This window comes from Desarmillaria tabescens, assembly GCF_030435595.1.
Source record: "Desarmillaria tabescens strain CCBAS 213 chromosome Unknown EV420scaffold_1, whole genome shotgun sequence".
Taxonomy (NCBI): Eukaryota; Fungi; Basidiomycota; class Agaricomycetes; order Agaricales; family Physalacriaceae; genus Desarmillaria; species Desarmillaria tabescens.
This window is the reverse complement of record NW_026848300.1, coordinates 196490-207146: the sequence shown is the minus strand read 5'-3', so window position 1 is coordinate 207146 and position 10657 is coordinate 196490. Positions and strand designations below refer to the sequence as shown.

At 48.2% G+C, this 10657-nt stretch overlaps 4 protein-coding genes and 1 non-coding gene across 5 annotated transcripts; 3 read left to right on the top strand and 2 right to left on the bottom strand.

Annotated features, from left to right (window-relative positions):
- Nucleotides 1–14: 14 nt before the first annotated feature.
- EV420DRAFT_1492276 (batten's disease protein Cln3) lies at nt 15–2423 on the bottom strand. Its single transcript, XM_060470736.1, has 12 exons — nt 2143–2423; nt 2019–2090; nt 1777–1967; nt 1659–1725; nt 1529–1601; nt 1380–1479; nt 1069–1330; nt 1004–1017; nt 934–954; nt 771–872; nt 490–716; nt 15–441 (listed from the first exon to the last, which is right to left on the bottom strand). The coding sequence occupies exons 1-12, from the start codon at nt 2285–2287 to the stop codon at nt 225–227; spliced, it is 1491 nt and encodes a 496-aa protein (XP_060338852.1). The 5' UTR covers nt 2288–2423; the 3' UTR covers nt 15–224.
- A 72-nt stretch (nt 2424–2495) lies between these two features.
- On the top strand, nt 2496–5536 carry EV420DRAFT_6288 (P-loop containing nucleoside triphosphate hydrolase protein). The gene is made up of 8 exons (XM_060482845.1): nt 2496–2665; nt 2719–2779; nt 2828–3039; nt 3094–3292; nt 3342–4108; nt 4162–4440; nt 4500–4994; nt 5052–5536. The coding sequence occupies exons 1-8, from the start codon at nt 2516–2518 to the stop codon at nt 5256–5258; spliced, it is 2370 nt and encodes a 789-aa protein (XP_060338851.1). The 5' UTR covers nt 2496–2515; the 3' UTR covers nt 5259–5536.
- On the top strand, nt 5537–7252 carry EV420DRAFT_6289 (uncharacterized protein). The gene is made up of 5 exons (XM_060482846.1): nt 5537–6200; nt 6249–6315; nt 6374–6385; nt 6447–6794; nt 6846–7252. Exons 1-5 carry the CDS (start codon nt 5815–5817, stop codon nt 7056–7058), a joined length of 1026 nt encoding a protein of 341 aa, XP_060338850.1. The 5' UTR covers nt 5537–5814; the 3' UTR covers nt 7059–7252.
- Nucleotides 7253–8699: 1447 nt separating this feature from the next.
- Nucleotides 8700–10508, top strand: EV420DRAFT_1492269 (kinase-like domain-containing protein). The gene is made up of 2 exons (XM_060470735.1): nt 8700–9929; nt 9982–10508. Exons 1-2 carry the CDS (start codon nt 8807–8809, stop codon nt 10206–10208), a joined length of 1350 nt encoding a protein of 449 aa, XP_060338849.1. The 5' UTR covers nt 8700–8806; the 3' UTR covers nt 10209–10508.
- Nucleotides 10508–10593, bottom strand: EV420DRAFT_t1. Its single transcript has one exon. It is a non-coding gene; the product is annotated as a tRNA-Gly (tRNA).
- Between the last annotated feature and the right edge of the window lie 64 nt (nt 10594–10657).

Genomic DNA, 10657 nt, shown 5'->3' with positions numbered 1-10657 from the left:
GTCCTTCCTTACTATTTAATATTGAGATGGAAGAAACAATGTTCATTGAATACAAGGTACAACCAACAATTCAGTCATCCTAGCAATAACAGCGACCTTTGAACTAGGGTGAGTGTCGTAAGAGACAGCAGCGATATGATGCCCCAATCTTGGAATCACATCGGCGTCTTAAACACTAAACACGACCCTTCCGATTCGAGGAGACTTCCGAAGATATATTATAATTACAGACCCTGACACAGCAGCTTCCCTCTTCTGACTTGCGCCCTGCATAATCTAACTTCTGTGGGAACGGCAACGAGCGAAGCAAGCAAAATTCCAGATGAATCTGCAAATCCGATCGAACCAATCTTGAACTCGCGTTCTTGGCGTGTTCGTTCGACGTCGTTGGCTGAGTTTGGGTCCGGGTGCTCTTGGTTGACGCGGTAAAAGACGTTGACGCTAAGTAAAACGTGAGCACGGTCCAGGACGTGAAAAGCGGGCACGTACTAAGCCAAGCCACCGCATATACCTTCTAGGCTCACCAGGAGGAACACGGTGATTATGCTCAGTCCTTCTGAATCATCAGAATAGAAACCTACGGCAGACTCGTATGCCAGTGAAAGAAGTATCAAGCATTGTACTATAGAAGGCAAAGAAAGTAGCCGAGCCGGTAGCGGAGGAAGTCCCATTGATATCGAAGACCGGGAAAAGAACACGGTTGTTTGGTAAACGAGCTGTTTGAATATCGGATATTAGATGAAACGGGGCAACGGAGAAAAGTACGGTACCTGCCAAAGAGGATAGTAGTCGCGAACTGAGTGTATGAATTTGCTCAGAAAGGAATACTTGTCAGGAGAAGGAACTGGATACAGAAGGGTAGGAGCTATGCCCTGTATGCTTTAGTTTCAGCCTAGAGCGATTGAGACGTTGGCAGAAATGGCGCTTGCGCACCTGATTAATGGTATACTCAAACTATAATGATATCAATACGATGAACTAAACCAGAAAGGCCGCTGCATACCAAGTATACACAGACTGTCGATATGGTGCATTAGTTTCGCCCAAAGGCTTATATGGAGCACTCACATAATGGTAACATATATTTTATCAAGAGAGGCTTGACAAGCTGTAGTTTATCATTTGGGGTTAAGGATACTCTTTTCGGGCCTGCAGGCACACTGCCTTCCTCTTCGGCGACATCCTCTTCCGTAGGCAATGGTGTGTACGGAAGAGTGGACGTAATCGCACACGATGAATCTTCATCGTCATCATAGGATGAAGACGGCAAGAAAGCAGAATTAGGAGGGAGAAGAAAGTAGAAAGTTAGCGGTATGACGAATGGAAGGACCTAGGAATACAATGAGCAATGATGTCGCAGATAGGTGGAGTAGACGTACGGAAGAAAGTCCGACGCCAAAGCGGACACCCAAGCTGCGAAGCTCCCACCACAAGAAGGCCCCGACTAAACCGGCTGCCCCAGTACCAGAGGCAAAGTACCTAGACATGAGATCAGAAGACTGCGACAAGGGCACAAAAAGAAACACACCCTACGCTATGTCCAGCGATGGATGGAGGAGCATATGTGGTGGAAAGCTGAAGAAAGGTTAATTCTCCCAAGCCTAAAGGATGAGTTAGTTAATGTTAAGCTGTATTGTCTATGCAGGTGAAAGGAATACCTGATGAGAATGATGCAAGACTAATGCCTAAAAGCCTCATTGATAAAGCATCAGAAAAGGCTACGACCTGCCTCTGGGTGAGCATATACCGCGGAGAAAGGGACAATTTAGGACGCACAATCATTCCAAGCACACTAAGAAGACAGCAGCCAATGACACGCTTGGCGTACCGAATTCGACCCTTGAGGACATACGGCCAGCCAACCTTAACAATGAGTGCGGGGGTAATGTTACAGAATGCGATTATTCCCTTTGGAGTAGAAGGGGGTACCAAGTCGAGGGCGGCCGACAGAATGATGACATATAGCACTATCCCTTGAATGAGACCGGGAACGTGAACGACGATAAAAGCACACTAACCGTTGTTAATGAGGCCGAAAAGGAAGAACGAAGAGGCTAGCCTGACTAGCGCTCTGCGGTCATTATTCGAGCCTATGCGTAGAACGGTCATGACGACGAGGACGAGTAAAGGCGAAATCCTCACCTTTGGGCTCTTCATCTTCGATATCTGCAGCATCATAGAAAGCGTCTGGCCGTCCATCGATGCCAGCAGCAGAGGATGTCGAGTTCAATGTAGGTCGCATTTCTAAAGTTTCGGATGATGACGGTGGCCTTAAGGGATCAAACATGCGACCATGGCCCCGGTTCGGATCCAACTGGAACGTGCGTGGTCCTCTTTGAGGAAATAAATAAGGAATAAAGTCAAACTGAAAATGAGCGCTGTCGTGTCGAATAACGTAGTGTAGTAGCCAGTAACAAAGAAAGAGCATGGCGCTGGACTGAATTCGGAACCTCTAACCCTAACCTTCAGCGACTAGTATTCGGCCCGTACTTCCGGGACTTTTTTTCATACCTCCATGACATACCAACCCGAAGCTGGTCCTTCCCGACCTTCCAAGGCCTCCAAGGCAAAGAAGGGCGCAAAAAATGCGGTTCGGTCTGCAAAAATCAGGCAGATGTCCGAAAACCAGAAGATAGACGCGTTAGATCAAGACGCTCTGAATTTTGTGAGTTGCAAAAGCCGCAATGAAAATGTTGGATGCTCACTAGTACAGGACAGGTTTCTCCGGAGAACTTGAAGGCATTCACTGATTTGCCAATATCTGACTACACTAAGCGAGGTGCATACCAGCCTTTCGTTCTGCAACGCGCAAGCTGATCGTCACCAGGATTAAAAAAGGCCTTCTTCGTAAACATGACAGATATTCAGGCGAAGAGTATACCTGTATCACTCAAAGGCAAGGATGTCCTGGGAGCTGCTCGTACTGGAAGTGGAAAGACGCTTGCGTTTCTTATCCCTGTGCTGGAAATCCTTTACCGTCGCAAGTGGGGTCCTTCGGATGGATTGGGTGCACTAATAATATCACCAACGCGGGAGCTGGTATGTCCTTAAATGCCATCCCAACTTCGTTTTTTTTTTAATTCGCGTTGTTAGGCTGTTCAAATCTTCGATGTTCTACGGTCTATCGGTGGCTACCATTCATTTTCTGCCGGCCTCGTAATTGGAGGAAAGAATCTGAAAGATGAACGAGATCGCTTGTCTCGAATGAACATACTTGTTGCCACTCCAGGGCGGCTGCTTCAGCACATGGACCAAACGTTTGGATTTGAATCAGACAACTTGCAAGTCCTTGGTCAGTTGTTTACCGTAATGTTTCGATGTTTATTCTCATCTATCTGTAGTATTGGATGAAGCCGACAGAATATTAGACATGGGATTCTCCCGTACCTTGTCTGCGCTCCTCGCCCATCTTCCCAAGTCCAGGCAGACATTGCTCTTCTCCGCCACGCAGACCCAGTCAGTAAGTGACCTGGCGCGACTAAGTTTGAAGGATCCTGTCCATATCGGTATACATAATGATGAAGAAGTCTCTGGTACGATGGCGACACCCGAAAATCTATCGCAGCACTATCTTGTCTGCACGCTGGACCAAAAGCTCTCGCTACTTTGGAGTTTCATCAAGTCGCATCTGCAATCTAAAGTCCTCGTCTTCCTATCTAGCTGCAAGCAGGTCCGCTTCGTTTACGAAACCTTTTGCAAAATGCATCCCGGCATTTCCCTCCTTCACTTGCACGGCAAGCAAAAACAGACTGCACGTCTTAACATGTATAACAAATTTACAACATCCAAGCATTCAGTATTGTTTGCGACAGATATTGCTGCGCGCGGTTTGGATTTTCCGTCGGTAGATTGGGTTTTGCAGGTCGATGCTCCAGAAGACGCGGAAACGTATATTCACCGGGTCGGCAGAACCGCACGATATGAGAGCAAGGGTAAAGGCCTCATCTTCTTGATGCCCAGTGAAGAGGAAGGCATGCTGGCGGCTCTGAAAACCAAGTCGATCACCGCCGACAAGCTCAAGGTCCGAGGGAGCAAAACACAGAACGTTGACAATCAACTCCAAAACCTCGCATTCCAAGATCCAGAGATCAAGTACCTTGGTCAAAGGGTGAGTTCATCCCGAAGAGACATCGTCGTCATGCTTAATACTGTCGGATCCAGGCTTTCGTATCCTATCTGCGATCTGTCTACCTCCACAAAGACAAATCTATATTCAAAGTGTCGGAACTGCCTGTCGATCAGTTCGCGGAATCTTTAGGTCTTCCAGGCACGCCGAAGATCAAGTTCCTCAGCAAGGAGATGGCGAAAAAGAAGAAGAACGCTGATCGCACGGCTGCTAAAGCAACGGCCGAGGCCTTGAAGGACAATAGCGGGTCCGAGGTGGAAGAGGATTCATCGAGCGAGGAAGAAGACAATGCTTTGGAACAGACAACGACTAAGGTATACCATTGGTTTGTTTATTACAAGGTTCTTCGATGTAAACTGATTACCATCGTTAGGCCGATACCGTACGAACGAAATACGACCGGATGTTCGAACGGAAAAACCAAGGCGTCCTATCAGAGCACTACAACAAGCTCGTCGATCGCGAACCAGGGGACGATGACGACGACTTCATGACCCTCAAACGAGCCGACCACGAACTCGAAGAGGACCCATCCGCCGAGCCTCTCAACCTCGTCAAGATAGACAACCTGTCCAACCGAAAGCTAAAGCTTGGCCGGGCGAAGCGGACGTTGATCTTGAACGCACCTTCGTCGAAGAAAATAGTGTTTAACGATGCGGGAGAAGCGAAGGAAGTGTATGGTGTGGCTGATGCGGAGGAGTGGGTCAAGGAGAGGGGAGGGATGGAGGGTGTGATGAAGGAAGGTGCAAAGTACGCTGAGGGTGAGCGGGGTAAGATGAAGGTTGCGGATGTTGTGGATAAAGAAGAAGCGAGGGAGAAGAAACGCGAGAAAAAGAGGAAGAGGAAGGAGAGGGAGAAGGAGGTAATGGTATGTGAACCCAGTCGTGTCTTTTTCGTATTGACCTGACTTTCCCGTCTCTTTTAGATGGACGATGGACCTATCGTGGAGCCGTTACCCGAGGATGACGGTTATGTCTCTCCAACGTTCGATCTGAGTTCCGACGATGAAGACGATGCAATAGCCCCTCCTCCGAAACGCCAGAAGAGCGCTAGTAACCAAAAATCTGGAGGTCAGAATTTTATTGAGGACGATGAAGAGCTTGCGCTGCAGCTGCTTGGGAGTCGCCGGTAACTACGTGTTTTTCTGTTTACTATTCTATGTGAAATCACCCAAAGATCTGCACGCTCCATTGAGATATTGAATTCAGGGCCGTGTTTGATTTTACAATACTGTATATCTCAACGTTAGCGTCTTATCCTAACCCTCTTACCAACCTTCGATCCTACCTGCCCTTCAGTTGACGGCACGCATACGGCGAAACTACACGCTGGGAAGAACACATGGGTTATAGATATTCACTCTTGTTAAATTTTGACAGTGTAGCAGTTATTTTGTCCAGATCGCCCGATATAACTTTGGAAAGGTCATCAAGAGAATCTTCAAGGTGTTGGCAAGGTGAGTCCATGTTCTGGTACTTGATTCGGAGGCAGACCGTGATGGGTCGTCGCGTACTTCAAACTGACCAGGAGTGTCGAATTGATTGGTGATCGTATTTTCACTAGCAGCAGGAATGACATGGCTCGGAGGAGTAGAATGAGCATTTGGGACGAATCAGGGGTAGACGTGGCGGCAATGACGAAAAACGGAGTCGCCGACGATTACTGTCTCACTGTTCCATCCAACACCAATGTGTATGATAGACCCAGAATCACGATGCGTCCAAGTCGTTTGCTCATGGAAGCGAACTAAACTTCACAGACGAATCACATTCGCCGTTCCTCTACTGCCCTTCGTCGACGGGCGCTGTCCTTCCCGTCAGAGAGAACCGATGACCCCCGATACTCAAGCAGTTTTCATTGCAGAGATGCTACTCAATATTGCTCGCGGGTCATTGGGCGGTTTCTATATCCCTTCAGACGAGTCGGAACCGCTCGATGACAGTATCTTTCGATTCACCTTTCACGGTCAACACCCTGAAAATGTTCAGAAACCTGGGCCTCGGTTGTCGCAAGAGGAACTCTCGATGCCGCTGACTCGATTTTTAGGCCAAGTATTATGGATCAAGGTCAAAGGGTACGTACACCGTTGCTTCAACGTAGCTTGTCCTTTACATTTTTATAGGGGCTTGGCGCCTACTGCGAATATAACCAATCTTCGTATGCAATCGACCATTGAGGATAAAAGTAACGCAAGTTAAAATTCTGGCATGTAATAACAAGGGGCGCTAATTACTTATGCGTCTTTAGCACCCTAGCAATGTAAGATAATACATCACACTCTTCTGGCACGGGTATTGTAATCAAAATCTTCGTCTTATAGTGGGTTGCTTATATTGAGCGACATTATCCAAAGGAGATGACTCGCTGCCCCTTCACCGCCTGCCTGTCGCCAATAACCTGCCACATCATTGAATGCGGGCTGAACAACGAAGCATTCGAATTACTAATGCAACTCTCATCGGCTATCTACGACATCTACCGCCCTGGGTTGCAAATTTGGGATTACTCTGGCGAGCCTGGTTTTTTAGATATCCGGTATCCTATAGTGGAGGGAAATGCTTATGCGATGGTTTCGCTGCCTGCGGTGGAAACACACACGAATGGGATGTCCCTGGAAAGGCAGTTCCACGAGACCTATAGAAGATATTGGTGGCTAATCTATCGAGGAGTAAGCAGTGGTTCATTCAGCACAGACAAAATATTGACTAGCGGTTAAAAGGAAGCCTTTTGGACTATGAAAAACCGTGCCCTCTATTCGAGACGTATGGCTGGGACCCACAGATGCTTCCGGCCGAACGCGACGACTACAAAAATGAACGAAGCCCTCGAAAAACTAGAGGCAACAATACACAAGCCCAACTTCAAGATCTGCGAACGATCATCTCCTTCACCCATCGTTTCGGCACTTTTAGGTATCATTACATCATACTAGATGTGGTGGGTATGCCGCCGCCGAAAAAGAGAAAGCCAAGGCAACAGGACGGGAGCAGGAAGCGTGCACGTTCAGATGGGCAGGATGATGATAGTGAATGCGACGAAGATACTGATACTGATGACGATACGGGTTCGGAAAGCGACGATGACATTCTCTTTGCTCATAAGCTAGAGGCGGTGGACACTGAGGCGCGTAACATCACAGCGCAGATGATGATGATATGGCTGGCGAACTGCTGGTCCATTCAGGCTAAGCAGAACAATAATGGATAGCGTCTAGTATATATGTATATTTCTACTACTTGGTTCAAAATCAGAAGTGTAACCCAGCGTGACAATACGCGCGCGGGACCCTTCAATTAGTCTGGCAAGCCAGCACCGCTTTATTAGATACACTCGAGTTGGCTGCCCTTCAAAGCCAACGCTTGAGCCGATAAAGGTGAACTCTCCAAAATTTCCAGCAGCGACTCGAGATGCGGTATTCTCACTAGCGGCGGGAACAGTGTCACTAGGAGGTGTACCAATCCGGCATTTCTTGAAGAAAGGTACAGATTAGAGGCAGACATAGTGGTACAACGTGATAACGAATCGTTGCACTGATTCAAATTGAGATTCGGATTCTCGTGTTTATTCCGTGAAGTTTCCTCTTTGAACTATCACTTTCGTTGGCACCACTATAACACGAGCATGTTGTGTCTTCTACCGTACAGAAATTTTAGGGTATTGTATGCAATTTGACCTACGATTCTTCCAGTCAGTCAAATGTTCAATGTCCAGTTACGCCGCACTCACTCTCAAAAACCTGACGTGATTCGTGCTTCTTGTTTCCATAGGACCTTCAGGATGTTCCCCAATTTCAACGAGGTGACAAGGGGCATACCCCCAAATCACGACGTCCGAGTTGTGTAGCCTTCCGTTCAAGATTTCAATACTGAATCTCGGATTCCCGGTTCATGATAAATCGCGACGCCACCCGACATCCCCGAGCGCTTCCTTTAGCGGTTTAGTGTTAGTCGATTGTATGTGATCTTCAACCGTTGTTTAACGAACGCATGGGCTTACCGTCGAGTATGCATCTCGGCCCGACACTTTTTTAACGACGAGTCGGTGATTATAAGACGCGGACATAGCGTATATTCCTCGACTCGGACATCACGTATCATTGATTGCCTCCTCGATTACGATAGACCGGTGTCATGTAAAGGGAAGTAGGAGATAGGTACGCCACTGAGAATTTCTGTTGGTACGATTCAGACCGTGGATAGAGTCGATTTTCTTAGTTCGGAGCGACTAGATTGCTAAGTCTGCAAGGTAGGAGAGGCTAATTTTTCTCTTAGCGAAGTTCTAGGCTATGCGCTTAACGCCATAGGCCGACGTCGTTCCAAGGCGCAAAATAAGAGCTCCGAGCCGTTCTTCGTTTATTTTATATGTAGTCGCCGTCCGAGGATACGGCGATTTGTTCTTCACGTAATTCAGATTTAGCAAGCCAGCGTGAGATCCAGAGAGAAGCCCGTCCATGAGCAGGAACGTCGCCAGTATCAGCAAAGAAAAAGAGAATTATTAGAGTGATGGGGCCCTTACGAGAGAAGAGAAAGACAAAGAGAGGTGATGGACAGCGGCGGCTTCTCAAGTTCCGGCTCGGCAATTGCCGACCCTGTACTCGACGGTTGATCCAGTCAACGGTTCTATCATGAATTCTCACCAACTGAATCATGCCCAGCGACCATATGCTGCGCAGCTTCACCAATGACCACCAAGTCCACCAAACGCCCTAAACTTTTCCCTCTCTTCACAACTCCTGCTCTAAAGTTCAAATTCATTCGTTTCAGTCTTGTCCATTCATCGAAGCAAAAATCGCCTTCAAGAACTTACCCGCCCAAGCCGGATTCGCCTACGAAGACACCGGAGTTGTCGCCAGGGACTGTTCTCGGCCGTGGGTTGGAATACACGTTGGTGCGACCTCTGGGGAATGGGGGGTTCTCAACAGTTTGGTTGGCCCAGACGGATAAAGAGGACGTTGTCGACGACGACGCATCCTTCCATACGGCCTTGACATATCTCTCGCCGCCAGCATCGAACCTGGTTGCCATCAAGGTCCTCACAACAGCAGGCGAACGGACTCGTGAACTGTCGAAGCATCTCAGACTGGATCACCCGCCAGACCAGCTCGTCAAATTGCTCGACCATTTCACCTTTTCCAACCGTAACGAGCGACAGTCTACAGAGAACCCGGGGAAACGAAGTAGACGGGTCTCCTTTCCCTCCGCACTTCCTGCTCGGCACAACTTACCCATACCTGCTCCACTACCCTCAACATGTCTTGTTCTTTCCCTTCACGGTCCAACTCTCAGCGATCTCAGGCAACACCTTTCCAGCCGCTGGCTACCGTTACCTATTGTGAGACGCATCACGAACGACGTCTTGGCCGCACTCGATTTCCTTCATTCCCAACATCTCGTTCACGCTGACGTCCAGCCCCGAAACATCCTCCTCTCCCTACCCGACGCCCTTTCTCTCAACTCATCAGAGTGGAGATTCGTCCTAGCAGACCTAGGCCACGCCGTCCAGCTTCCTCACAAACGCCACTCCTCGTCAAACGTTCAGCCGCATGCCCTACGCGCTCCTGAAGTTATTTTGGGTTTGAATTGGGATGAGAAGATCGACGTGTGGAATTTAGGTTGCCTGGTGTACGAGTTTGCGACCGGTGGACCACTTTTTGATCCTTTCTTCCAGCCTACGCCAGATTATGAGGCTATGACCCCTGCGCAGGTGCACCTCCTGCAGATTATTGAGCAGGTTGGGGAAGTACCGCAATGGATGAAGGATCCTGGGACAAGGGGACGAGCCGGAGAGTTCTATGATTCAGATGGTGAGTTCTTATCTTGATTTCCGGCTGTACTCTGCTGATCTACATCTTCCAGGAACGTTCCGTTGTCCCTTCCCGCTGCAAATGACTTCTCTGGAGGCGATTGTCAAGGGCGTATGGAAGATCCCATCACCTGCAAGCGGTGACCGTGAGCATTTCTGCGCTTTCTTGCGCACAATTGTTTGTGTTGACCCGCAGAAGCGGTTGAGTGCAAGGGAGGTGCGCTTGGAGAGTTGGGTAAAGACCTCGCCTGCATATACCAATCATTTCATACCATCTTAATACTGTTCTGTCGCATTGCTTAGATATCTTGGTTAAGGGTAGTTTTGTATCAATTATAATGGGTTGCGGTGCTTAGTAGGGATATAAATATACCACAGAAGCTCTGATTGAAGTGAGTCGGTGTGAGCCTGCATCGATGGAGAGAACAGGTCCTGCCAGCTATGCTACGTATACATACTTGGTATGGGCGAATTCTGAGACCCTCAGTCGGAAATGAATCACTGAACAGAACTTGGCCGGTTGACCAATGACCGTTGTACTGTATACTAAAAAGTCAGTCTATCAGAACCGATCTTTATTGCATTAAGGGGGAATCGAACCCCCGGCGGGTCGAGCTAAATTTATTCAATGGCAACGACCCAGGTTACCACTACCCCATTAATGCGCACAAATAAGAGTTGCCTCTTTATATCCTAGATGCAATAGAATAAAGAGCTCAGGGCATTTTC